Below are 25,322 nucleotides of genomic sequence, written 5' to 3'. Positions count from 1 at the left end.
CCCAGGCCGTGGCCCTGCTCTAACTCAATGGGGAAGAGCGAGAGGAAGGAGCTTATTAGTCTGATAAAGATCTGGGGGCCCCACCCAGCCCCCTCCCCCAACATCCCCAGGGGCTTGGCTCGGGCTGGACTGGCGCCCCCGCCCTGTTGGATCCTTCAACTGTGGCATCTTCAGACCGCCCTCTCAGAGGCAGGCCAGGCACCCTGCCTGTAGTCCCTCCCCACCAGCTCCCACAGGCTCCTGACGCAGCCTGTTCACTCCGCGACTTACCCCGCCCAGCCTGCCAGGCAAGGGCAGCAGCTGCTTGGGGCTACCAGCAGCTCCCACAGTCTCTCCACTCCAGCGCGGAGGGAGGCTGGCCCCATCCACTCCTCTCTGTGCCTGGCTTCCCTTGCCTGCCTACGTGACCCCCACACGTAGTGCCCGGGATTGAGTGCCCTCTTGCCTCCTGAAGAGCAGCCATGGCCACCTACAAAGTCAGGGTGGCCACAGGCACCGATGTCTTGTCAGGGACGCTGGACTGCATCTCACTGACCATCGTGGGGACCCAAGGAGAGAGCCACAAGCAGCGGCTAAACCACTTTGGCAGAGACTTCGCCGCGGGGGCGGTGAGTGTGCGTGTGTAGACAAGGAAGGGAAGAGATGGAGGTGTGCAGGGAGGGAGTCAGGGACAGAGCTGGGCCAGGAGAGTCTGGAGACCCTGGGGAGAGCTCTGGAGGCTGTGGGCTCCAAGTTGGCTCAGATCCTCTCCCATTTTGCAAGTCTCTGGGCCTCTGTCTTATCTTTTCTTCCCCATCTCTCATCCTTTCAACCAATCCCCTCCCTCCCCTTCCCTTTCTCTTCTCTTCCTTCTCCTTTTCCCTCAGCCCTCCTCCTCTCTTTGCGCCATACCACCGTCTCTCAACCCTCTCCCACCCTTTAGTTCCCTTCCTTATCCTTTCCATTGCCTCTGTCCCTCTTTCCATCCCTCTTTCCCTCATTCTTACTCTTCCTAAGCCAAATTGCATCACAACTGGCTTACATTTGCATTCAATTCTGTGTAAATTAAAATGGCACCAGACCAGCCTGTCCAGTGGAGACCTGTTTGTCCCATGGTGGAAGCCACTCTGAGCCCTCAGACCTGATTTTGAGTCAGGCCCAGCCACCTGCTGCTATGTGACCTGAATAGGTCCCTGTACCTATGTGACCATTTCTGAGTTTCCACATCTCCACTGAGAAGTGCGAAAAGGGCTGGCTGGACCAGCTCCCCCACTTTAAGACTATAGGAGACTGAGGAAGCCCAGGCCCCTCTTGAACTCCTTTGTACATCCATTCCTGAAGCCTCAGCTGATTGCGGAAAGGGGTGGGAGAGGACAGGACCTCAAGAGCTAGGGTAGGAGGGATGGAGGGGCTGGGGTCCCGCTCAGCTCTGGGTAGATGGGCCCAGCAGGGGACAGCCAATTTGGAGGGGTCAGAAGGGAGCCCAGCAATCAGATCTGTGTCCCACTTTTCCACCCATTCAGTCCCAGAGGTGAGCATTCCCCAGCAGCAGCAGGGCCTAGATGAAGGGCTGACCTAGCAGGTGGCATAGGAGCTAGGGTCGAGTCCTGCCTGCTCAGCTGGCCTGTGTCCTTCCCAGGTGGATGACTACACTGTCCAGTGCCAGCAGGACCTGGGGGAGCTCATCATCATCCGCCTGTACAAGGAGCGCTCCTCCTTCTTCCCCAAGGACCCCTGGTACTGCAACTACGTGCAGATCTGTGCCCCCAATGGTCGCATCTACCACTTCCCTGCCTACCAGTGGATGGACGGCTATGAGACCCTGGCACTCCGAGAGGCTACAGGTGAGCCCACCACCCCATCCCACACTGTGAGACCTCTCTCTCCATCCTGGCCACCCCACATGGCCACCCCAGGCTCCACTCAAACTGGCCAGGCACCAGGGACTCCTGGGATCTCCCATCACTGTCACATATTACCTTCTGTCACCATTGTTGATCTGGGTCCAGCGTGGGGCTGCACACTGAACCAGGGTCCAGGGCTACCTTCTGCATCCCATAGTCTGGTAGCAAAAAGCAACCCCAGATCATGTTCCCTCTTACTGCTCAGGCCTGCCCTTGAGTTCTACAGGAAACCTGACCACTCTACAAAAACCTCAGGCTACTTTCACATGATATGCTGTTTATTATGCCAGAGAGCATGTTCTACTCAGAAGCTCTGTTAGTTCAACAGCTCTCCAGGCTACCATGGCCTTGTACTTGATTGGTACTCTTTTTTTGGTACCGGGAATCAAACTCAAAACCTTTCACTTGCAAGGCAGGCAGTGGGATGACTGAGCTAAATCCCTGGCTCCTGTACTTGATCATGATGCATAGTTTATGACTTTTCTTTTCTTTTCCTTCCTTCCTTCCTTCCTTCCTTCCTTCCTTCCTTCTTTCCACACTGCTGGGAATGCATCTCAGGGTCTTGTGCATGCTAGGCAAGTGCTCTACCACTGGGCCACACCCCCAGCTCTGTGGTTTTTTTAAATGAACATTTATTTGTTTATTTATTTATTTATTTAGAGACAAGGTCTCACTATGTAGTTCATGTTGGCTGTGAACTCACTATGTAGCCCTGGCTGGCCTCAAACTCACGGTCATCCTCCTAAGTGCTGGGATTACAGGTGTGCACCACCATTCCCAGCTGAATTGCACATTTTTAAAAAAGTGATAGACTGTTCTATCACTCCAGAGGAGTCCCTCTTATAATAGGACACTTTCTGTAACAGGACCCACTGTTATTCCAAAAGGCCCCCTTCTATCCAGGAAGGTTCTACCCTGCTCCTGCATGCAGACTATTAGGCTTCTCCTGGTAGATGGCCAAGGCTGCTTAGCTGTCTTTTGGGTTGCATGTTTGCTCCCACGGGAGAGGGACAGGACCTGAGTGCCCAAGCACCATACATTGACCCTGCCAGACCCCTCTATCTGGCTGCTCGGGTCAGCTTCCCAAATGTGGCTGCTGGAGGACCGGGGACTGGAGGCCTGTCCTCTGTTACCCCTGGCTCCACCCCCTGGGCTTCCTTAAGGTAGATGGGAGGTGCCCCATCCTCCACTACCCTGTTCTGTTTCTCATTTCCCTGTGCTAGAGTCCTGTCCTGAGAGGAGGAAACAGGGCTTGAGCCAGGGAAAGGAGAGGCAGAGACAAATGGAGGCAGGTCTGTGGAGGGTGGTGATGCGAAGGGGAGAGTCTCACTGGGGACACAGAGTTCCTTCCCACAGTGACAGGTCTGTGTGGCGTAGAAGCAGGTGACACTGGTGGCTGGGCAGGAATGGGGTTGGGTGGGGTGGGTGCCACGCAACACCAGGGCAGGGAGTCTTGAGTCACTTACTGGGCCCTTGAAAGGGTGAAGCTCCTGCCCTGGGGATGTGTGTTGCACAACTCTGCGGGGGGCACCATTCACCCGGAATGCGACACAAGCTGAAGCAGATAGAGGAGGAAAGGGTGGCAAAGTGAAGCCCTTGAGGGAGTGACAGGTACATGCCAGCCTGGGGACCACAGGATGCTAGAGAAACACAGGACTGGATTTGATTTCAGTTCCACCCTTCAATCTCTGGGCATCTGGCCACATTTCTACATTTTTGTGAATCTCAGTGCCCTCTGCTATAAAATGGAGCTAACAACAGAACATACTTCATAGGGTTGATGTGAGAATCCAATAATATAATGTCTAAAAGAAATTTTTTTTTTTTTTTTTTTTGGTACTGGGGATCAAACTTGGGTCCGTGCGCTTGCACAGCAGGCAGTGAAACCACTGAGCTAAATCCCGGCCCCTATCTAAAAGAAATTTCAGAGCTGAGCAACTGTCATGGTTGTTACTGGGTGTGGGGTGAGGGGTCCATCAGTCTACGTTGGGTGGCATACCAGCTTGGCTGCTTTTTCCCCAAATAATCTTAACTATTTTTTCTCTGTAAAATGGGCCTGACGATACAGTCCTGTAGCTGAAATGCTAGGTCCAAAGGTGTTTTAAAATTCAGATTTTAAGAAGCTATGCACATGTATATGTTCATATGTGCATGTATAATACAAACACATAAAAATATATATCCTAATCTATCTATCTATCCATCTATCCAGGTTGAACATGTTTGAAACCAAAAGTGTTTTGGATTTTTTGAGATGTTTGAATATTTGCATGTATATGAAATATCTTGGGGGAAGGTACCCCCATCTAAACATAAAACTCATGTAGGTTTCATTATGCCTTATACAAATAGCTGAAGGTAATTTTATACAATATTTTTAGTGTACCTATATTTTGACTATGACCCATCACATGAGGTCAGGTGTGAAATTTTCCACTCGTGACATCATGTAGGGGCTCAAAAAGTTTCCAGATTTTGGAGCATTTCAAATTTTGGATTTTTGAACTAGGGATGTTCAACTTGTGTCGTATATGTATATGTACACATATTATGTGATATGTCCACCTCTGGGAATCTCTAATCAAATACACTAATATTTCTCATCCAAAACTATGAATAACTACACCAAGTGAGTTAAATAAAGCTGGTCTTTAGCCTCAGGCTAACTTAGCACAGATTTTCCAAACCAGTGGATTTGTTGTGAAACAAAAGGGCCTTTTGTATTTTGGGATTGTAGAAAGGGGTTGTGACTTATAATAATAGTCACCGGTCTCATTAGGTTGTTCCTGTGTAGCTTAAATTATTAACATAAATGCAGTATTAGAAAGTGCCTATACCTACCTAGAAAGTCCTCTGTAACCATCAGGTCTTCATATTCCAGTGGGACTAGCAGAGGGACCACCTCAACAGCAACAGACTGGCTTGACAGTAGGCCCATGATCCTTCCAGCTGAGGTTTTGGTGGGGAACATGTCCTTACCCTCACAGGCCGAGCCTTCCCTGTCCTTAGCCATGTACCCCAGAACCAACCTGAGGGCCAGACACAACCAGAGGGCCTCCCCTGCACATCCCTGAAGTGGGTAGGGATGTGCAGGGGAGGAAGAGGACAGCTCCTGAACCCACTCCTTGGTCTCCCTACAGGAAAGACAACAGCAGATGATTCACTTTCCATCCTTCTGCAACACAGACAAGAGGAAATCAGAACCAAGCAGGACTTCTACCAGTGAGGGGGAGAGCAGCAGGGTCTGGAGGCCCAAGGGGTCATGGGAAGTGGAAGGCCAGGCACGGTTCTGACCAGCTGTGCCCTGGGACATCAGGACCCAGTATCCCTGATTTTCTTTGCAGCTGGAGGGTCTTCGTTCCTGGCCTCCCCAACTATGTGCACATCCCCAGTTACCACCCTCCTGTCCGGCGGTGCCGCAACCCCAACCGGCCTGAGTAAGGACCCGAGGTTGAGCTGGGCCCTGCTGACAGCTGATACCTGTGCTCTGCCCCTTCCCTGGTGCCAGGGCCCAGTCCTCTGTGTCTCTCCACAGGTGGAATGGCTATGTTCCAGGATTTCCAATTCTCATCAACGTCAAGGCCACTAAGTTTCTAAATTTAAATCTCCGTTTCTCTTTCCTCAAGACAGCCTCCTTCTTCTTACGCCTGGCGCCCATGTGAGTGTGCATGAGTGAGGGGACTGTGGGGGTTCCTGGGGATGCTCTCTCCCCCTGCACCACGCCCGGCTCCAGGACAGCCCCAGGGGAAGTAGAAAGACAGAGGAGCAAACCTGAGACTTGATACCCACAGACCTAGAGGCACAGGCCTTGGGATGTGGGACCCAGAGACCCTGAGACTCAAGAGACGCTGAGAGCCAGAAACCTCAGTGGGTGGGTATCCCTGCCCCTTGTCCTGGGTTACCCGGCAGCCTCTTTGACCAGGGGCACCTCACATCCCACCTTCTAGGTCTCTGGCACTCAAAATCCGTGGCCTGCTGGACTGCAAACGTTCGTGGAAGAGACTAAAGGACATCGGGAACATTTTCCCTGCCACCAAGACTGTTGTTTCTGGTATGGGATGGGCATCCCAAATAGAATGGGGGAGAGCCAGGTGGTCTCTGGCACAAGAGGCAGCCCTTAAGGGGTCAGTGGCATGTGAGAGGAGTGATCGGGGGTGCATTCCAGGGTCATTTGGTACACCTCTTGAAAACACCGTCCTGTCCTGGGCCCCCCTGGCTGCTCAAGGCAAAGCCGGGGACTTCATTTTCTTCCTGGAGTCCTCCTAGTACCCACTGTCTTCTGGCCCGTGCCTCTATGTCCCTGAGGGGAGCTGTATTGTGTGCTGATACACCTGTGTCCCCTCAGAGTATGTGGCTGACCACTGGATGGAGGACACCTTCTTCGGGTACCAGTATCTCAATGGCATAAACCCAAATGTGATCCGCCGCTGCACATGTATCCCAGACAAATTCCCTGTCACAGATGACATGGTGGCCCCATTCCTGGGAGAGGGAACGTGCTTGCAAGCGGAGCTGGAGGTGAGGCTCTCTCTGCAGGAGACCCCAGTCAGCCAGCCCAGGCAGCCTCTCTGGTTCCTTCCCAGGCATCTCTGTGATCCCCCATCTCTGAGTCCCTCCCATGCCTGTATCTCCCACTTCCCATCCCTGTCCAGCCACTGAGCCTTGAGGCCAGAGTACTATGTACCCAAGGCATCCTGGGTACCCATGTGCCCACTTGCCTGCCCATCGTGGCTTCCCTCCAGAAGGGGAACATTTACCTGGCAGACTATCGCATCTTGGAGGGCATCCCCACCGTGGAGCTCAATGGCCAGAAGCAGTTTCACTGTGCGCCTATCTGCCTGCTGCACCTTAATTCCCAGGGCAACGTGATGCCCATCGCCATCCAGGTGCATGGGGAGTGTGTGGAGCTGCTGTGTGTGCATCTTGCCAATGCTGAGACCCTGTGCTCATGAATGTTCTTGTGTGAGCATGTACCTATGTGTGTGTGAGCCTGTGTATACTCTTGTATGCTCCTGAGTGTGCCTGTGTGTACCCTCTGTGTGTGTCCCTGCATGTGCATCTAAGAGTATACCTGTGCTTATGCGGGTTTGTGTCTGTGGTGAGCCTGGCATGTGGCCCTGTGTGTAGGTCTGGGATGAGAACCTGTGCATCCCTACATGTGCACATCTGTGTGCTACCACTTGTGCCCATATGTCCACATGAACTTGGTCCCTATGGGGACCTTGTGGGTCCCCTGCCCAGGGTGCCCCTGTGTATAGACTGTGTGCTGATAGTGCACAGAGGTGACCAAAGGGGGACGTGCTTGGTGGATGGAGCTTGTCACTTTGACCTTGTCCATCTGTCCATGTGAGAAACAATCTCAGCTATAGGCAGGCTCTGCTGGGATTGGTGAGCCAATCAGACTTGTCCATTGCTTTGGTAGTCTGGTGTGGCTGGCAGAAGAGGGCACTGAGCTGTTCCCTTCTCAGAGATCTCCTCAAGGTCACGTGCAAATTAGAAAAAGGCACCCCAAGTCCACATGCTCCTGGCTCATTGGGGTAGAGTGTAGGCTGCACTTCAGTGACAACCCCAGGGAAGGACTGGGTGTGCAACCTGTACACCTGAATGTGGTGGCCACAGGGTTGAGGTAAGGAAGGCTTTTCAAAAGAGGCAGCTTGTGAGCTGCTTCTTAAAAAATGAGTGGGAACTGCCAGGTAGAGACAAGGATTGTCTCAAGGGTGGGGGCAATTCAGGCAGAAAGCACAGCAAGCGCAAATGTGGGGAGGAAGGGAAGGCCCTGATGTGGAGGGACTGGAATGTAGGGGGTATGGTTTGTACTGCTTTCCTCCTCCTTCTTGCAGTGGGAGCTCGTGTGTGTGTGTGTGTGTGTGTGTGTGTGTGTGTGCCTGTGTAGGTTCTACCCTCACTAACCCTCCCTCTTTTCCCACCCTCAGCTTAGCCAGACCCCTGGGCCTGACTGCCCCATCTTCCTGCCCAGTGATTGTGAGTGGGACTGGCTGCAGGCCAAGACGTGGGTGCGCTATGCCGAGTTCTACTGTCACGAGGCCATCGCGCACCTGCTGGAGACCCACCTCATCGGCGAAGCCTTTAGCCTGGCCATGCTGAGGCACCTACCCATGTGCCACCCTCTGTACAAGGTATGGGCTTGGGGCAGGGGCCCACAAAGCCTCATGCTGGCTCAGCAGTAAGAGGGCATCCAGAAAGCCTTGGGAGGCATCTGGGAACCCACCAGAGCTGGTCTGGTGTTGCACAAGTGGTGATGCTGAGGCCCTCTGGGGGCATCCTCAGCTCTCTCTCATTATCCTTCTTGCTTTCCTGCCCAGCTCCTCATCCCCCACACCCGCTTCACTGTCCAGATCAACAGCATCGGGCGGGCCCTTCTCCTTAACGAGGGTGGGCTCTCTGCCAGGGTAAGAGTTCTGCTCCCAGTCCCAACAGGACCCCTGCTGCTCTCTGGCCTTTGCAGTTAGACTTTACCCTTGCCTTTGGATCCTGGGGTGACGGAGGGAGGGGAGGGGTTAAAGTGGGCTCTGTGGGTATCAGGGGACAAAGTCAGGAGCTGGGTGTTCTGGCTTGGACCGAGAGAGCTTCCAGGGCCAGGAGGCTGGGCAGGGGTTAGGGACACCCTCGCCGTGTCTCTGAGCCCTGGGGAGCAGGCTTTGGGGGTGCCATTCCAGCTCCAGGCTCTGCATCTTCCCTCATAGGCCATGAGCCTAGGCCTGAAGGGCTTTGCTGAGGTGATGGTGCGGGCTCTGTCTGAGCTCACCTACGACAACCTCTGTGTCCCCAATGACTTCATGGAGCGTGGGGTCCAGGACCTCCCTGGGTACTATTTCCGCGATGACAGCTTGGCAGTGTGGGATGCAATGGAGAGGTGAGGTCTGGACAGCAGTGGGTGGCATGGGGGAGGAGGGGTGGACACCATGGGATGTTGTCAGGGGTATGGGAGATTTAGGGACCTGAGCCTGGTGTCATCCTGAGGCTTGGCCTTGGGGGTAGGTCCGGGATCTCTGTGTCCTTCACATGCCGGCTCCCTAGGCCTGATTTAGCCCCCCAGCCCACTTCTGCTGGCCAGACCTCTTCTGGGTTCTGAGCCGCCTGGGGCATCACCTGATCTTACTGGCAAACCCTCTGAGCATCTTCTGACCTTCCCAAGCTGCTCTCTTCACCTCTGCCCCACAGGACTTGGTTCCCCACAGGCTTGGGGCAGCTCTGGGGTCAGCCAAGGCCAGGCAACCTGAGGGAGGAGGGAGAAGCACAGTTATGGAGCGGGAGGGGAGGCTCCAAACTGAGGCCCTGTCCTCTGGTCAGGTATGTGACGGACATCATCACCTATTATTACCCAAGTGATGCAGCTGTGGAGGGTGACCCGGAATTGCAGTGCTGGGTGCAGGAAATATTCAAGGAGTGTTTGCTAGAGCGGCAGAGCTCAGGTATGGGTGTGAGAGCTCAGTGGGGGCCTGGCACTGAGGGGTGGTCCCCAGGCAGGTCCACCAAGGCCCTCCTGGTCTAGGCAGAGACCATCTCTTTGTGGGTTGAAGGAAGCCAAACCACAGCCCTAGGATCTCCTCAGGGCTCTACCCTGGCCCCTGGAGCAGCGGCATCTCAGAGAGGCTGGGGAAGAAAACATGACTGACCACAGGTGTCTGAGCTCAAACAATATGGGGCATCTCTGCAGAGGCCTAGAGAGGTCCCAGTTCCGCATCCTAGAAACAAACCTTTGTAGAATGAGAAATGGGGTGTGAGTTCCAATGGGAAAGAACAGGGTGTGCTGGAGGCTGGGGCAGGCAGTGGTGGCAGCCTCCAGTTGAGGGGTAGAAGGTGTCGGGAGGTTACACCACTTGAGTGCACACTCAGCAAGCATTTAGTGAGCAGCTATGATGTGATACTGGGCTGGTTATTGAGGGCACGAGAGAGAACAAGACAAATGAAGGTATCTACCCTCAGGGCATTCATGGCCTGGGCTGGGGGGGTGTTTCATTCAGTGATGAGCAGTTCTGCTAAGGTGGGTCTGCGATGGTTTAGGGGAGCCTAGAGAGGGGGCTAGAAGAGTCCAGGGAAGACACCTAGCCAGCTGGGTTGGGATGGTGGAGACAGAGTGGGAGTGGGAAACAGCAAGCTAAGGTCACCTAACATCTGACTAAGATCTGCAGAATGAGCAGTTATTGGTGAGCTGACAGAGCATGGGTGGGTGGAGGTGAGGTTGTGTTCGGGAGTTACATGTGGAAAGGCCCAAAGGCCAGAGACAACATAGTGGATCCTGCTGATTGGAGTCCAGTTCCCTGAAGGTGAAGCTACAGGGTGGAGGTAGGTAGGCTCCCCGTGGGCTGAGGCTGAAGCCATGACAGAACAGGGGTCATTGAGGGGTTTGCAAGGAGATCAGACTTAATGAGGCTGCATTGGTGGTGTCAGGGGACAGTTTGGGAAGTCCACAGGGGAGATGACAGAACCTGACCAGGGTGAGGGCTGTGGCATGAAGAGAATTCCAGAGCTGCTTGGGAGCTAGAAATGACAGGACTTGGTGATTGAGGGTGGGGGTAGGGTGGGGAGAGAGAGGGGCCAAGGTGACCCCCAGGATTGGGGCTTTGTCCCTCATTGGATGGTGTGTATTCTCCCTTGAGGTGGGGACCCAGAAAGGAGGGATTTAGGAGGATAATATGAGCCTAGTTTGAATGTGTGGAGCATTTGTTATCCACGGTCACCATGGCAACCTGGCTGGCCACTCCCCTGGGATGACAGAAAATCTGGAAGAGGTGTAAGGGCCAGGGCCAGGCTACTGAGAAACCCTTCCAGAGCGTAGTCTCAAAGGGGGTGGGGGGGTGTGATAGCCAGGGCAGGAAAGCCAGGACTCTTCCAAAATGAGAGAAGCCTCCCACCTCACACCCCAGGCCTGGGACTAGAGATGTCCCCTCGGGGAGCTGGAAGAGCGATCTGAGGACCTCACCTCAGGCAGGTGCCAAAAGCAGCCTGTGAAGACATCTAGCCAGGGCCAGCCCATCCCCTGCCCTTGTGGTCTGGACTGGGAGAGATGGGGTTACAGCTGCTGGAGGGCAGAGCAGGCAGGGTGAGGATATGGAGGCCGCTGCTTGGAATCTTAGAATGTTGTTAAGACTAGGGGAGCTCCGCTTGGAGGTGCCCTCTGCCAGGCAGCCAGGACTGGGGCAGGACTGATACTGTCTCGTTGGTTTCTGCCCTTCAGGCTTCCCCACGTGCTTGCGAACAGTGCCTGAGCTGATCCGATATGTCACCACCATCATATATACCTGCTCTGCCAGGCATGCAGGTGTCAACTCAGGCCAGGTACCCAGCCCCCCCTAAATTTTGCCCCATCTCAAAGCCAATCTCATCCACCATCCTGAGTCCCTCCTCAACCAGTCTTGAGCTGTGTCTCAGCTTGGACTGGTCTCAGTTGAAACCCTGGACCCAGCCTTTCAACTCAGACCCACACCCCAGTCCAGCTCCAGCACCACCAGTCTAAACCAACCCAGTGCAGGCTCAGCCTGCTGGGACAGGAGTCCAAGACAACTGTGGCAGAGAGTGGTCAGAGCCTGGTGGACCAGAACTCCCGGGGTGCTCTCTGATCAGAGGCCCAACTCCTCCTTCAGCTGGAGTTCACCTCCTGGATGCCCAACTTCCCCCCCTCCATGCGGAGACCGCCGTTGGAGGCCAAGGGGCTCAGCACTCAGCAGACCTTCATGGATACGCTGCCTGACGTGAAGACCACATGCATCGTGCTCTTGGTGCTCTGGACACTCAGTCGAGAGCCCGATGACAAGGTGCGGGGTCAGGGTGGGGGACACTGAGTGAAGGCAGGGGGCTGGGAGGTGGGGGAGGGCAAGGATAGCAGGGGTGTCAATGGCAGGGCATGGAAGGCTGCTGAAAAGAGGGCCCTGGAAGGCGGGTGTGGGTCCAGCTTCAACCCAGGACCCTGTTTGGTGTCGGCAGCGGCCCCTTGGCCACTTCCCCGACATCCACTTCGTGGAGGATGCGCCGCGCAGGAGCATGGAGGCCTTCCGCCACAGGCTGAACCAGATCTCGCACGACATCCGTCAGCGCAACAAGTGCCTCCCCATTCCATATAACTACCTGGACCCTGTACTGATCGAGAACAGCATTTCTATCTAAGGTGGCTCCCTCGCCTCGCCTCTCACCCTGCGCCCTTTTATTTTCCAGTAAAATCACTTCAAATACTCGCCCTGGGTCTATGAGTGAATGTGGCACTTTACTCTGCGTGTGTGTGTGCGTGTGTGTGTGTGTGTGTGTGTGTGTGTGTGTGTGCCCACGGGTGGAGGCTAGGAGCTTACACTATGGTGCTGTTTTCCACCACAGTGAGGCCCAGGTAGGTGTAGGGCAGTGCCAAGCCCCAGTTCCATTCCTGGATGCTCCTGGAGATCTGGGCCAGGCGGCTCTGGATTGCAGCAATGCTGTGCTGTGGGGCCTCCTCCGTGAAGAGCTCATCTGGGTAGGTGCTCAGCCTTTGCTGGGGACAGTGAGAGGGGTATTAACCTGGCACCTCGGCCCCATATTTTAACCCACAATGATTCTTGTCTATCTGAAAACCTCCTTACCTGGAGACTTAGTCCACCCAATCCCTGCCCACCCAGGGGAGCCAGATTACCCAAGACCCCTTCCTTTTGAAACATAAACCACCTACCCATCTACAAAAAACCTAAGCCACCTCAACCATGAGCACTTTGAAAGCCAGACCACTCTAAGGTCCACCTGCTAGGAATCCACACCCCCCTAAACCACACCCACCCTTGACCACCTAGAAGCCAGCCTGCTGAGTGCACCCTCCCTTCCACTCCTTCCCACTTCTCTGGAAGCTGAGGGCCCTCCCAGCCCTGCCATGATCCTTGCTTACAGTGTCCTTGGTTTCACTGCCGACATTCCAGAAGAGCACGAGGGCATGGTGGGTAGCACTGACCTCAGGGAGTGAAGCCAGCAGGTCGGCCTGGCCTTTGGCAGTGGGTGGAGGGAGCCATATGGTGGTAGGAATATTGGGCATCCAGGAACTGGATTCATACTGACCCCACCAGATTCAGTTAGCACAGAGCTCCTGTTAGGCCCTCTCCTCCTGTTATCCTGTTTGTCCCTCCTGCTCATGTTGGGCTGAGCAGGTGAAGATGATCATGATGAGATACTGGGTGAGGCCAGCACAGCTGTCCAGGGAAGAGGGGACCCCTAGAAGGCAGTGTGGTGTAGGGAACAGAGCTGAGACCAAAAGGGCTGCTGCCCTGGGGAAGTGGGGTCTGGAGGGTGGGAGACCAGGATGGATGCCTCACCTGAGCTCATACAGCTTTATAACCCCTCCTGGAAGATTTCCTTGACCCAGGCCTGGAGCTCCAAGTTCCTGCTCACTGCCCTGTCCTCCAGTTAGTAGATGTCAACAATATCCATCACAAAGCTGGAGATCCAAGAATACAGATAAAGTATCCTAGTAACCCAATGCTGCCCAAGGGTAACAGGTTAGAAGGGGACAATGAAACCAGCAGCCCCAAAAAGAAGAAATTCAGGCCAAGGAAGGAAAATGGCCAAGCACACAGTATGAATTGCAAGGCTGAGTCTGATCTTTACCCAGTCTGAGGGCCAAAGTTGGTCTGCAGATGGGTGTTGATTTGTTGACAGGTTGTGTTTATTTTTTAAGTTGAAGCACTTGCCAGCATTTATTTACTTTTTTTTTGGAGACAGGGTCTTGCCTCAGCCCTGTAAAGTACTGGGATTACAGGCATGCACCAGGACACCCACCTACTTGCCAGCATTTAAATATTAGATGTCTGGCTTCTCTTGAAAAATATGAAGATCTGGCAATAGTCATGGCGGGGTCCCCATTGTCTCCATCAAACATGAGTTCACCCCTGGCCAGAGTCCCTGCCCACCTGTTCTTCCTACCTTTTTTCTACTTCCTGGTTCTGTGGACACTGAAGTTCCCACAGTGGGAGCCAGATCAAGCCACAAGAAGGATTAGACACCAGGACTGTCTATGTCGGGACTCTCTAGTTGAGTAAAATTCCTCCACTGGTCCCGAAAGGGCCATCCATCTCCAGCCAGGGAAGGGCTTAAGAAGGGCATCCAGAGCCACTATGAAGAAGGGTGGGTACAGACAGCTGCTGCTAGGTGTACCTTACAGGGGCAATGGTGGGGGACTGCCAGGGAGAGGTGGGGCCTGTGCCAAGTTTGAAGCAGGAAGTGTTTGGATAGGAAGAGAGGAAGAGGTTGGGGTACCTTGCCTCTCTAACCCAGTATGAGCTCAGAAGAAAGAATGGAAAGGGGAGGCAGGTTCTGAGGGAGTTAAGATGCTGCAGCAAATGCATAGTTACATGTAGCAAGAAATTGAGGGCTGGAGATTTAGCTCAGTGCTTCCACCACCTGCCTCGAAAGCAGAAGGACCCGAGTTCAATCCCTGGTACCAACAACAAAAAAAGTGAAAGTAATGGAGCCAAGAGCAGCAGCAGTGCTGTCACAAATCCCAGGAGGAAGTCATGCCACAGCTGTTGGCAGGGGTTAGGGACTCGCAAGGCCAGACATCAAGAAGACCTGACCACTAGAGTCCCAAGGAGATCTTGCATAAGGAAGATTTAGGGAAAACAAAACAAAACGAAAACCTGGAAACTCAGTGACTATCTATGGGTGAATAGCTAGTGCTCAGAGAACACTTCTTGTTTGCTGAGGTTTGTTCTTAGGCTTTAACCTTTGATCCTAATAACAGTCTGAGGTAGGGGTTCTTATCCCCAGTGTCAGATGAAGAGATAGGCAAGGAGAGGTTAAGAGATTTGCCCAAGGCCACACAGCTGGGAAGAGGAAAGTAAAGCAGGAAGGCACTGAGGGACAGCAGGTGTTTGGGCAAGAGATGGGGGAAGCTGAACAAATCTGGGAGGTGTGGCAGATGTTGGGAGGCTCGGGGCCTCAGGTGCCAGGGCAGCTTCACTTCTCCGTGGCTGCCCAGATCCTGAGTGCTTCATCTTGGTAGTGGTAGTTGGGGAGTCCTGGACCTCGAGGTCAGTCAGCTGGTGGGGTAGGCACAGGAAGTGGTAGGTGACAGCTACCAGCCCTCTGGCGATCAGTTCCAGGGAGCCTTCCCGTCCAGCGACGTGGACTATAATGAACAGAGAGCCCACTGCTGTAGGCTGGGGGGTGGGATCTGGACCAAACCTCAGCCCCCTTGTGCCCCGCTGCCAAATATGGGGACTCCAGGCCCTGATCTGATGGATGAGCTTTCCTGGTGCAAAGAGCCTAGTGCGAACTTGGATGTTGATGTGGAAGGCGTAGCAGAAACGAGGAATGAGCAGCTAGGGAGAGCCAGAGCCAGGTGTGAGGAGAGGCGGCCCCAGGTCTCCCACAGCTCCAGGCACCGAGACGAGCCCTCTTCCCTACCTTGAAGATGGAGTGGCACATGGGCAGCTGCTGCAGCAGGGACAGAGCAAAGGTCTCTGCCACAAAGTGGGTACAAAGCAGATGAGTGATGATCTCGTGTACCAGGAACTCTGAGTGTTGCACCCAGGTCTTGGCCAGGAGCCAGTCCTCACCTGGGTCACTGGGTAGGGAGATGGGACTATCAGGGCCAGGTGTCTGAGTGATCTGGAGTGAGGCGACAAGGGAGGAGGGGCATCGGGGAGGAAGCCAGGAGGTGTAGCCCAGCACTATGGCCATGGCCCCAAACCACACGGTCTGTTTCCTGACTGTGTGACCTTGGGAAAATTAACTAATTTCTCTGTGACTCAGGTTCCTTCTTGAAAAACAAAGTTGATGATAATAATCTCTTCAGTAAGTGAGTGACTCAAGGCCTCCTCCTTTGTACCAGCTCAAAGTCATGCAGATTCCCAGCTATATGGGGCAGAGACAGGAAAGATAGGAAGGGATGGTGCAGAAACACCTCTTGGAAGGGGTTGGGGTTTTTTTGGTACTGGGGTACTGGGGATTGAACTCAGGACCTTGCACTTGTGAGGCAGATGCGGTGCCACTGAGCTAAATCCCCGGCCCCGAAGGCGTTATGTTTTAACTGCTGGAGACATGATCGAACTGTCAAAGGTGTGTGTTTCAGTAAGTTTTGACACCCAGGTCAAAACGCAATTTGTTCTTGGACTATCACAACCTTTGTATTAAGATGGAAATCAAAGAGGACAAACAGAAAGAGGAGAAAACATCAAGCTAGGTAGGGGTTGGGGAGCATTACAGATATGATGCCTAGCACTAGGAATGGCAGCATTGTTGACACCACCTTGCTACCTGCCAGCCCACCAGTCCCCAGGGCCTCGGCTGCTGACCTGGATGGTGAGGGGCAGCGGGAGCCCACTAGTGGGTCGCTGGTGCAGCAAGGTCAAGGGCACAGACATGAACTGGGGCCTCCCATTAATGATGCTGGGGTGGAGGCCCAAGAGGATGGCATGGTCCACCGGATACAGAAGGCCCTTATGGGGGCAGGAAGAAGGAGGGAAAGGAGGGCTGAGGCAGTTCCGGGCAGCTTTGGAGAGGGTGAGGGAGTTACTCAAAAGCTGAAAGTATTTCACTTAAAGGAATCTCATTCTCTGGAGCTAGTCATCTGGCCTCTGGATTCCATCCCAGAGGTTCCTTCTGGTTCTAAGGAGATTTTCCACCTGAGTATGGGAGGTGCTTTTGCAGAGGCCAGGCCCAGCATCAATGACAGGCAGTGGGAGAACTGAGCCCCTCTTGGGGGCCAGCCCAGGAGGCAGAGGCATCATCATCTCATCTCAGTGGTCCAGACTGGGGAGAGCCGGCAGCTTTTGGAAGTGCTCAACAAACTGGCAGTAGGGCATCCTCAGTAATCATGGCAACCAGTTCATCAGCATGGTTCTGAGCCATGGGGCTCTGGCAATCCACTGAGCTGAAAAAAGGACTAAAAGAGGGCATCCCCACTCAGTCCTGCCACCTGGGCCCTCAAAATCTCAGGACCATGCTATTCTCCGAGTGTTGAGTGGGTGTGGCTGGTCTGGAGGACTGGGTGAGCAGGCTGAGAATGAAGGGGCTTGACAGGAGTGGGCAGGATAAAGGTAAGCCAGGGCTGGGTGGAAAAGACAGACAGTGGGGGATTGGGAGCTTGGACACATGGGCTCCTGAAGGTTCCAGAAGGCCAGGCAAGGCAGACTGGATCCCTGGCTCCCTCCCCTCCAGTTCAGCCTGCAGACTGGTCTCAGGGCCCAGCAATGGGGCCACCATAGCATCAGTGACAGGGAAGCTCTTTGGGAGGCAGTGGCAGTGGTGGATCAGGACGGGGTTGAGGCCATTCAGGATCTGTGAGGTGAAGAAGGCATCCTGCTGCTAGTGCTCAAACACATACTCTGCAGGGGGTGGACACGAACAGGATGATCCTGGTCTCCTGCCTCCAGCTCTACCACTGCTTTCTGACTTCCGGGCATGCCATTTCCTGAGGCTGATGGGGTGGGCCAAATTCCCTTCCTCCCCAACCGACTGTGACTATCAGTGAGTGATTTCTCAGGAAATAAGAGATCAGAGGTTTGGCATCTGCTTGGGAGTTCCTGGAAGCTTTCTTGGCCCCACCCATTTTGAGGGGAATCCTAAGGTGGTGTGCTCAGAGACCAACTCTTGGATGACAGAAGAATTTGAGAATAACCAGCCCTGCCCATACTTTGTAGGCTTCCACTCCACAGCAGTCCCTCCAATTCTCTTTCCAAAGTCACCAGTTCTGTGACCCATTCTCCTGCAATTTTACTATGAGGCAGTTTGAATAATAAGTTTACACTACTTTGCAGTGTGGCACTGGTGTTAGGGATGTTGAACCAACATGTATAGTTTGAACCCAGAGTACACCTAAGGAGGACAAGGACATTGAAGAGAGAACACCCCTAATCCCGCAAGTTTCAGTTCTGCATGTCAAGACCCCAACTAAGGAGAGCAATTTTGAAAGGAGTCTTTTTGGTTCAGAGGATTTTTTTCTTAATTTGCTGAAGCTATTCACAGGACAGGTTTTTTTTTTTCTTTTCAATTTTTTGACATTCCAGGCAGTTTGAAGAAGTAGTTGGGGGAGGGGGATGATTAGCAAACAGACCTGAGAGCTCTGACTTAATTTCCCCAGCTTTAGGAGCTTGGCTTGCTTTGTGAAACAGAGGTGGCAGGTGTGCAGAGAGGCTGAAAGAGAAGCTTTTGTGCCAGGAAGTGTGTGTAACTCCTGGGTGCCTTGATGAAAAGGGGGAATTGTTAAAGCTACTTTTGGATCATCTTTGCGGGGGCTCTGCTAGGTGAGAATGTCTAGATGAACCATTAGGAAATACATTTGTAGGGGGCCTCCTCCAGGACCCCTCACCCCCTGCCACCTGTCTTTCCCACATAGAGGCTAACCTGGCTGGCAGCTCTGGCTGACAGAGAGTGCACTACTCAGGACAGAAATGAGGGCCATAGCCTGCTCACCCTCCCTCACACCATAGACCTGACACTGGGGACTTGGGGAAGACAAAGCTGTGCTGGATCTCATCCTGGCTTCTCCAAGGTGTCGGATTGTCCAGCAGTCCCTGCAGCTTGAACAAAATGCTTCTGCAGAAAAACAGAATGGCAGAGGCTGGGAAGGAACCTAGGTGCAGCTTGGGAGATAAATGCTGGGTGGGAGCCAGGCAGATTCACAGGGAGGCGAGGTGGAACTTCTGGTCCATTTCTTTGGTAACAGTGCAGGTTGGGATCGAGCTCCTTGAGGTTTTCAGCATCCAGGCAGCGGGGTATCCCTGGGAAAAACTCACTCCACCTTAGCAGGCCAGAGATGGAGATGACAGAGTGGCTGATGGAACCCCAAGGGACTAGAAAAGGTTACAGGGGTTGGGTCCTTGACCTGGTTGTTTAGGGAACACTTTAGGACTAGGAGCTCATGAGAGGGTATAATGGCATATGTCAGCACTTGCTGTCTTGGTCTGATCTGAGGCCCAGCTGACTTCTGAGAGCAAGAGCAGAGGAGTTTGTTTCCAGAAAACTGAGCAGGCAGGTGTGTAAGAGCTTCTGAGCTGCTCACCTATATTTCTGCTGCCTCTCCTTAATTTCGGCTTGGCTCTGGGCACAGAGCAGAGGGTGACTGTCCTGCCAGATGACTTTGGCTGGAGGAGGAAAGGAAGGAGCAGGGGTCTTGTCCCCACCCCTCTAACCCCAACTTTTCCTCCACCTCTCCTAGGGTGGAGGCTTCTCTGAACTGTACTGTGGACCCCAGGCTCTGGCCTCTTGGTCTGTTGTACCTCTTCCTTCAGGAATAGAGAAGCCCTCACCCGACCCCTCCTCCATTCAAGGCAGACCATCCTCATCTTCTGCACCGGGAGTTTGTCCCCTGCCATGCATCGACCCAACGCAACAGCCAAGACCATGGAAAGGGAGCCTAGAAGAGTTGGTGGGAAGAGAAAAGAGGAGGGGCCATGGCCATGGGATCCAGCCCCAATTGGTAGCCCTCTCCCCTGTCTCGCCATCCTTCTCTTTTTTCCACCAGCCCCTGCCTCCTCTTGTCACTCCATCCCCCAACATTCTCACCCTATCTCCTGTCAAGCAGATCCTTCCTTCCCCCATTAGTCTTCCACTAGCCCCACCCCAGAATGATTCTTCTCTAGCATCTCATCTTCCCCTGACCCTCTTGTCACCCAAGCCGGTCTGCCCTCCTCTGCCTTCTCCCTCCCCACTGAGTGGCCACATTGGCCTCGCGAATCCCACTTGCACCCCACCCCTCGCCTCACGTGAGCCCTCGCGCAGCACCAGGGTCCCCGCCCCCTCCAGCCACTCATAACAGGGGAGGCCAAGCGGGGCGCCCCGAAACGGCTTCAGCTGGAACCAGCAGCAGACCAGGCGTCAGGGGCCAGGGGCCGGAGAGGACCTAGCAGAGGCAGGGGGGCGCCTTATGCAGGAGCACGGGGGCGCAGCAGGAGCACGGGGCCCATGTCCTCTGGGAGCGTCACCTGGAAGACCTCCTCCTCCTGGGGGTGCGGGGCAGGAGAAGGCTCATGTGGGTGCAGGGCGATGGCAACCGAGGGGGCCGTCACAGATGTCGGCTGAAGTCCTTCCCAAAGTTGTCTTTCCATAGGGCTGGGCTCTCTCTTGCAGGTCCCACCAGGCTTACTCACACGTTGTCCCAGGCCCCCGAGCCCAGAAAGGAGCCGGTGGACACGTGACCCGGTACTCATCCATAGCCGCCTGTCGAGGGTGCTCTTGAGAACCGAACCGCAGGAATAAAGGCAGAGGTTGGCCTGGCCGGGGCGAGGGGTTTTGAGTCTATATAAAGAGACAGGGCGAGGGGTTTTTGGAGACCTGGGCACCTAGCTTGGACTCCGGTGACCCTGTGCTCTCCAGAGACAGCGCCACCCAGAGAGTCCCGCGCACGGCGCCCTCCGCGGAAACTGGCCCTTCCATGGTAGCCTCCCCGTCTTCTAGGTCTCTGCTTAGCTCGGAAGATAGTCCCTGCTCCTCCTTCAGGTGGCTCGGGTTGGCCAGTTCCCAGAGAACTGGCGCCCTCCTCTGTTTCCACCCTGTCCATGCCCCGCCCTTGAGGCAGTGTCTTTGTGAACGACTTGAAGTAATGGACTCCAAGTCTTGCCCTGTGGTCCCCAGCCAGCCCTTGCTCAGGTTTTTGTTCCAGGCCTTACCACTTTCCAGCTCAGTGTGGACAGTGAGGACAGTGGTTGGAGTGTTCTGTTTCCTGTCCTCCCGCCGATGTAGTGAGCCAAGGCTTTGTGCAAATTCCAGCATGGATGGGGTGGGGGACGCTGGGAGAGGTCGGCTGTGAGGGAAGAAGGGAGAGGCTCTAGGCCTTGGTCTGGGGTTTTGTTTTGTTGGTACCGGGGATCGAACTTGGGATCTTGCGCTTGTGAGGCAGGCAACGGAACCACTGAGCTAAATCCCCAGACTTCCAACCTGACTTAAAAAAAAAAAAAATATATATATATATATATATATGTGTGTGTGTGTGTGTGTGTGTATATATGTATATATATGTGTATATATATGTGTGTGTATATATATATGTATATATGTATATATACATATATGTATATATATGGAATTGAACCCAGAGACTGCACTGAGCTACATCCCCACCCCCTCCCTTTTATTAGAGACAGAGTCCAACTCATCATCCTCCTGCCTCAGCCTCTAAGAGTGCTGGGTTTACATTCATGTACCACCTTGCCAGCTTCAAAGAATAATTTTTTAAAAATTAAAAGCACAATCCAGGCAAGTCAGAATAAATACAAGTTTAAAATATTTTCCAAATGGTTCTAAGAACATTTGAGGTGCTGGCCATGTATGGCCAATATAATAAAGAAATAGTAGGATATAATTACTGGGTTAGATACAAAACTAGTTAATGTCATACAGCAATAAACTATAGTATTGGGGTTATCATTTTTGTTACACCCAGTGAGAGAGAACCAACCAGAGACCGATATTAAATCCACACTGGAGTTTATTACTGGCCAGGACCCGAGCTGAGCATCGGACTCGAGCCCCGACTAGGGGGAACTAGGGGGAGACTAACATGTTTTATACACCTTTGAGGCCAACAGTTTCTAGGCCCCCCTATGGGATAAAACTAGCAAAGCAAGCAAAAGGTACAGAAGCGGAATGTCCTGCCATCAGAACATTTGTAAAACAATAGTTGATTAATTGTTGTTTCTAAAAGACTTTCTAAGGGGAGGAGATTTCTAAGCTTCCTCCTTTTAAGTTCACCTAAAGGGCAGGCAGGGGGGTTGTTCAGCAGCAAAATGCAGTCTGTTTTGCTAACTAGGTCCTTCATTCCCCACTGGTTCTTGTAACTTAATCAAATCTTTGATTTCTGTATTTATTCTTCGGCTTCTTCCTCTAAAACATCTTCTAAAATCTCATAATTCTGTCTCAACACCATCAGTTTAACTGCATCAACCCTCTGTCTAACATATTTAGTCAGAGCAGTTATAATACAAGGTCCCACGAGCAAAAGCAGAAGTAAGATAACTAAGGGGCCTGCTACAGCAGAAACTAGGGTAGTTAACCATGGGGACCAGACAAATAGATTTTGAAACCAATTTTGATCCTTTTGTTGAGCATATTTAGTCTTTAAATTTTCCCTGACCATAGCTAAGGTATCTCTAATGACACCAGACTGATTAGCATAGAAGCAACAGGGTTTTTTTCTAGGGCTACACATAACCCTCCTTGTTTTATGAACAGGAGGTGAAGTCCCCTTTGATTTTGCAGGACCATCTCAGCTAGGGAATCAACCTGGTTTTCTAATCTGGAGATTGAGTCTTCCAGGTGACCTAAATCTCTGGCTACTTGGTGGCTTAGGGCTTTAAAATTTATGTCCTGAAGGATCAGGGAGGAAGTTCCAATAGCCGCTGACCTGGCTATTCCTAATCCCACCAGAATGAGCACTAAAACGGGGGCAGCCCGTTTACTCCTATAGTGTTCAGTGATTAATCCCAGATGTTTGCAGCCCCCTTTTTTATTATAATACAAGACTTGGGGAACAACATACACGGTGACACAAAATAAAGTGGCAGATCGGGTAGCCAAGACTGACTTGGGAATGTATTTAGTCAAGTCCTCGGTGCAAACAAACCAAGCATATCAGGACCAGGTCTCCTGGCTTGAAATCGTGGGGTTGGAACATCGCAAAGGGTTTTTCTCAAGCCTGTTGTATTGTAGCCTGGATCTCGCTCTGAAGAATCTGTAAGGCTTGAAGAGACTGAAGTAAAGAGACACAAGAACTCTCTGTTATCTGTTCAAGGTTTAACTTAGGGAGGAGTGGCAGTGGCCTCCCATACAAGATTTCAAAAAGGGTAAACTTGTCAACATATGGGATACATCTAACTCTTAACAAGGCTAGAGGAAGCAGATCGGCCACCTACCACCAGTTTCTAGAACATATTTAGTCAGGGTTTCTTTCAGGGTCCTATCCATCCTTTCCATTTGCCCTGAACTTTGTGGGTGATAGGGACTGTGTAACTTCCAATTGATATGTTGTGCCCTTGCCAACACTTTGGATATCTGTGCCGTGAAGGCAGGCCCATTGTCGGACCCCAGGTAATGAGGGGTGCCAAATCGGGGAACTATCTCCTGGAGCAAAACTTTAGTCACTATGTTGGCTGATTCTCCATGAGTGGGGAAAGCTTCTACCCAATCTGAGCAGGTGTCAAACAATACCAGTAAATATTTGAACCTATTGTTGGATTTTATTTCGGTGAAATCAAGTTCCCAATGATCCCCTGGCTCTCTTCCCCATAGTTGATTACCTTCGCTCCTTGGTCTTGCCTTGGAGTTTACCTGTGTACACACCTGACACCTGGAACTGATGTCCTGGACCATAGAGGTCAGTCCTGGGATTGAAAACTTAGAGCTCATTAGTCTTTTTAACTTTGATTCTCCCAGGTGAGTTAAGTGATGTAACTGATGAACAAGTTGTCACCCCAGGGCCGGGGGGAGACAAATTCATTCGTTTGTCCCTTCCCACCAGCCTGAGTCCAATTTTGTACCCCCTCGCTTTTGATTTTCCTCTTCCTCTTCCGGGGTATATGTGGGTCTTTCTGGGAGGTAGCCAAAGGGTCAGATGGGCAGAATGTCTATTGGCCCCACTGATTCTCTGGCCACTCATTGGGCCGCATCATTGGCCTCTCAGTTACCGTGGGCCTCGAAGCTGTCTCTTTTTTGGTGGCTTTTGTAATGAATAATGGCCAATGCCCTGGGTTCCCAAATTGTCTCCAATAAGGCCAAAATTTCTTTTTTATTTTTGATAGTTTTCCCTTCTGATGTCAATAGCCCTCTCTGTCTGTAGATGTTGCCATGCACATGGGCAGTGGCGAATGCATACCGGCTGTCAGTGGAGATGTTTACAGCCTTGTCTCAATCTAACAGGGCTTGAGTTAAGGCTATTAGTTCAGCCCTGTGCGTTGAAGCCCCCCGGCTTAATGCCTGTGTCCAGTGCACCTGTCCTCCTGGACTGACTATGGCCACCCCTGCATACCTGACTCTGTCTTCCATGAAGTTATTTCCGTCGGTGAAGAAGGTCTCTGGGCTTTGCAGGGGAATGTCAGGCAGGTCTGGGCGATTGGTGGTGGAAGTTGTCAGAGTGTCCAGACAGTCATGGAGGGGGATGCATGGCTCAGAGTCTGGGAGTAAGGTGGCTGGATTAAGGGCCATTTCTCAGGTGAATTTGATGTGTGGGGCATCCAGCAACAGGGCCTGGTACTGAGTCAGGTGGGCGCTGGAGAGTCATTGTTCGGGGGCTCCTCTCAGCAACATCTCCACCATATGGGGTGTGGTGATGACCAGGTTCTGCCCCAGGCTGAGCTTATTTGCCTCTTTGACCAGGAGGGTGGTGGCTGCAACTGCCCTCAAACAGGTAGACCATCCACTTGCCACAGGATCAAGTCTTTTAGACAGGTAGGCCACAGGTCTGCTCCAAGACCCTAATGCCTGAGCTAGCACTCCTTTGGCTATGCCCCCTCTTTCAGCCACAAACAACCAAAAGGGCTTGGTGACATCAGGTAGGACCAGGGCTGGTCCCGATACTAAGGCTTTCTTTAAAACCAAAAAGGCACTTTCTCCTTTTCTGTCTGGAGGGATTGTCTCTCCTGCCTGGAGTGCAGCAATAGTGACTTTCCCCAGGTTTCTGGCTAGGACTTCCTCAGGGGCATCGCGGTTGTCATAAACTTTCTGGGCTATGTTCAGGAGTTTAGTCCTATTCTTTCCCTCAAATCCCTCCAATTTCTGTAATTTCTTTCTCATGTCTGGGGCTGACTGGGAAACAAAGGCCAAATTTAAAGCTGCTGCATTTTTGGGAGCCTCTGGGTCAATAGGAGTGAAAACTCTATAGGCTTCCAAGAGTCTCTCTAAAAACGCAGTCAGAGACTCCATTTTTCCCTGGCAAACCTCACTTACCTTACTCAAATTAGTGGGCTTATTGGCAGCTTCCTGGAGTCCCCCTAATAAGTGATAGCAGTAGGTCCCCAGCCTCCTCCTACTGTCATCATCACTGGTGTCCCATTCCGGGCACCGGAACAGGACCGTTGCTTCAGCCCTGGCCAAATACCCCAGGGTTCTGGAAGTGATGCTGGGGTTTGGCCCCAGGGCCTCTTTGACTGCCTGTTGATAAATGCAGTCCTGTTCCTCAGTGGTGAACAGGATCTGTAAAAGCTGCTGGCAATCATCCCAGGTTGGCTGATGGGTATGAAAAACAGACTCAAGAAGAGATTAATGCCTGAGGTTTTTCAGAGAAGGGAGGATTTTGATGTTTCCAATTGTAAAGATCACTAGTTGTAAAAGGGACATAAATCAATCCTCCCCCAGGCTCTGTTTGCTTTAAAGGAGAAAGGGAGGAGGAAGACAGGGCTGATGGACCATAGTCCTGTCTCAATTGAGTATGGGGAGGTGAGTCGATTTGGTCCAAGGAGGAATCTGGAAATGGAGGGCCTGCAGGGGAAGATTCAGGGACCCTCCCCCAGGCACCGATTCCACCCTCATGATAAGGGG

The 25,322-nt window shown here is 52.7% G+C and overlaps 1 protein-coding gene and 1 pseudogene across 2 annotated transcripts; one reads left to right on the top strand and one right to left on the bottom strand.

Annotated features, from left to right (window-relative positions):
* The first annotated feature begins 203 nt into the window (after nt 1-203).
* Alox12b (arachidonate 12-lipoxygenase, 12R type) lies at nt 204-12,076 on the top strand. Of its 2 annotated transcripts, XM_004857472.3 has the most exons (15): nt 206-608; nt 1,619-1,823; nt 5,024-5,105; nt 5,228-5,320; nt 5,419-5,541; nt 5,831-5,934; nt 6,229-6,401; nt 6,626-6,769; nt 7,817-8,020; nt 8,207-8,293; nt 8,588-8,757; nt 9,195-9,316; nt 11,083-11,183; nt 11,489-11,659; nt 11,829-12,076. In XM_004857472.3, exons 1-15 carry the CDS (start codon nt 462-464, stop codon nt 12,006-12,008), a joined length of 2,106 nt encoding a protein of 701 aa, XP_004857529.1. In that variant the 5' UTR covers nt 206-461; the 3' UTR covers nt 12,009-12,076. The 2 variants fall into 2 exon arrangements, with proteins under 2 accessions (XP_004857530.1, XP_004857529.1); XM_004857473.3 differs by lacking the exon at nt 8,207-8,293 and having other exon boundaries at nt 204-608.
* A 2,969-nt stretch (nt 12,077-15,045) lies between these two features.
* On the bottom strand, nt 15,046-20,228 carry LOC101698545 (polyunsaturated fatty acid lipoxygenase ALOX8-like; annotated as a pseudogene).
* Nucleotides 20,229-25,322: the final 5,094 nt, after the last annotated feature.

Source organism: Heterocephalus glaber, unplaced genomic scaffold (assembly GCF_053883595.1).
Source record: "Heterocephalus glaber isolate CG9 unplaced genomic scaffold, H.glaber_assembly_v1.0 deba00001564, whole genome shotgun sequence".
NCBI classification, from domain to species: Eukaryota; Metazoa; Chordata; class Mammalia; order Rodentia; family Bathyergidae; genus Heterocephalus; species Heterocephalus glaber.
Note: the sequence above shows the minus strand (reverse complement) of the source record. Positions and strands in the feature narration are given on the sequence as shown.